The sequence below is a fragment of the Pyrgilauda ruficollis genome, unplaced genomic scaffold (genome assembly GCF_017590135.1).
Source record: "Pyrgilauda ruficollis isolate IOZ18807 unplaced genomic scaffold, ASM1759013v1 scaffold214, whole genome shotgun sequence".
NCBI classification, from domain to species: Eukaryota; Metazoa; Chordata; class Aves; order Passeriformes; family Passeridae; genus Pyrgilauda; species Pyrgilauda ruficollis.
Window position 1 is genome coordinate 294,993 of NW_024520762.1, and position 2,225 is coordinate 297,217.

The 2,225-nt window shown below is 65.3% G+C and overlaps 1 protein-coding gene across 12 annotated transcripts in view; it reads right to left on the bottom strand.

Annotated features, from left to right (window-relative positions):
• The window catches only part of AFDN (afadin, adherens junction formation factor), a 116,809-nt gene extending 115,809 nt beyond the window's left edge, over positions 1-1,000 (bottom strand). For 6 of the 12 annotated variants that reach the window (XM_041468184.1, XM_041468179.1, XM_041468177.1 and 3 more), the window contains exon 1: positions 461-999. In XM_041468184.1, the coding sequence (XP_041324118.1) occupies positions 461-571 (111 nt within the window). In that variant the 5' untranslated portion in view covers positions 572-999. Of the gene's footprint in view, positions 1-460 lie in introns of all 12 variants that reach the window. The other 6 variants (XM_041468182.1, XM_041468181.1, XM_041468188.1 and 3 more) reach the window with 4 other exon arrangements.
• Between the last annotated feature and the right edge of the window lie 1,225 nt (positions 1,001-2,225).

Sequence of the window (2,225 nt, forward strand, 5' to 3'; positions counted from 1 at the left end):
AAAAAAAAAAAAAAAAAAAAAAAAAAAAAAAAAGCCCACGGAGGTACCCGGGTATCCGGCGTCGGGCTCAGGACGGAGGCAGCTCCTGTGTTCTCGCCCTTGCCCGCCCCCTTTCGCCACCTCCATCTCTCAGCGGGTTTCTCCCCTGCCTCGGAGCCGCCTGTCCCGCGGGGTCACGCCGGCATATGCCTGCGGGAGGGAACAGAGGGAGGAGGGACGGCTCCGGCCCTGCGCTCCCTTCCTCTCCCCGGCCGCTGCAACCTGCCTTCACCCGGGCACGGCGAGGGGCCCTCGCTGCCCACCGAGGCGCGGAGCCCTGGCCGCGGACAGCGCAGGAGAGCCCGTGTCCGGCCGGGGCGAGGGGAGGCGCGGGAGCCCGGCTGCCGCGGGGCGCGGCCTGGCCAGGGCGCGGCGTCTCACCGGGCCGGCCGGGCGGGAGGCCCTCGCCGGAGTCGCTCACCTCGGTGGGGTCGCTGATCTCGAACAGGTCCAGCCGGTTCGCGTTCCAGTGGTTGATTATGTCGGCGAGTTTGCGCCGCTCCTCCTCCCGGCCGCCGCCGCCGCCCGACATCCTCACCGAACCCGCCGCCGGGGAGCCAAGCCGGGGCCAGGCCCTCTCAGCCGAGCCCCGGACGAAGCGGGGGGTCCCTCAGTCCCGGCCGAGCAGGAGAGGGACCGGCTCTCCCAGCGGCCGCTGCCGGCTCGGGCGCCGCGGAAACGCCCCGGGATCGTGCCGCCGACAGCGATCAGCCCCGGCGGACAGTGGGGAAGGAGAGAAAGAGAAGGGGGAAGGGCGGGGAGGGGGCGGGGAGGAAGAGGAAGGATGCCCAGAGTCGGCAGCGCCCACCGTATCTCCCGGCTCGGCAGCGCCTGTGGCCGTTCGCCTGCCCTGAGCCAAGCGAAGCCGCCACTGCCGCCGCCTTTCTCCGCCCCGGGATCGCCCTCTCCTCGCTCTCTCCCTCACACACCGGCCGTGCGCGCCCCCGCCCGGCCGCCCGCCCTCCTCCTCCCCTTCCCGGGCGGATGCGCGCCTGCGCGCGCTCCCGGCGGCTGTCGCCTCTCGCCGGCGCGCGCCTCCGGAGTGCCCTCTGTGTCCCGCCTTCCCCTCTCGCTCCCCTGCTCCCGCTGGCGTGGGGAGGCGGCCGGGGCCCGGCGGTGACCGGGGCGGGGGAAGCGCGGCCAGGTGCAGCGGGAGTCCCCGCCCGGGACAGGCGGCTGGGGACAGGCGGCGGCGGGGTCAGCCCGGCCCGGCGGGGAGCACGGTGCCGGCAGGAGGCTCCGCGGGAGAAGCGGCGGGAGCCCTGGGCGGCGCCTTAGCGCCGGGCCCGCGGTCGGGCTGTGGTTCCAACAAAGAGCCGCCGCGGCCGCGGGAACAAAGACCCTGCAGGCGGATCCCGGCGCGGCCCCGCCGTAGCTGCCCCGCGCTAAGGCGGGCGGGCAGAATGTCGCCGCTGCCCAGCCCTCCCTGCCCCCGGGCGGAGGTCAGGGCGCACGGCCCAGGGGGTGGCTCCAGGTCAAGGCCGCCCCCTCGCCCTGCGGCCCCTCGGTCGCCGCCGTGCCTCGGCGTCTCCCGGCACAACCAGGGAAGCGACCCTCCGCTGCTGCGTTTGATAATGGTTATGGAGTGCCTTGGGAGCGCCGCGTGAAAGGAATTGTCTAAAAAGGCTGTATTGACAGAAATTTCCACAGCTTGAGATAAACCTGATAAGAAGTTAAATCATCAGATACGTTTTAATGAATTTTAGGCACGTTGTTTTTCTGTCGTTTCTCACAAAACGTGTCAGTTGGCCCTACGAGGCATTGTCCATTGTGTAGACATTGGAATTCAGTCCAGATCTGGGGGTTTGGCTTTGTTTCTTAACCCGCAGAAGTAATGCATCCTGATAGTTCAGTGATCGTATTTGTTGTGCTTTGGGCATCCTCTGAAACTTAGTACTTGAGCAATCCTGTTTGAATTCAGTTGTCCAAGTGTGCAACTTTTTTGGTTTCTTCGAGTGGTTAAAAAGGGGGAACTACTGTTTCCTTTTAGCATACCTGACAAAGTATTTCAAGTTCCTCTTTGCTGAGGGAGTTTAGAGGAGTGAGTTGCTGATGAAGTTTTGATTTGGCTGGGTTATTTAAAGAAGAAGATTCCTCAGAGACCTTGTCTACATTAAGCAATTAAATTCTTGCTTTTATCCAGTAGTACAGCACCTGTATAACTACCAGAAGTTCTGGTTTTACAG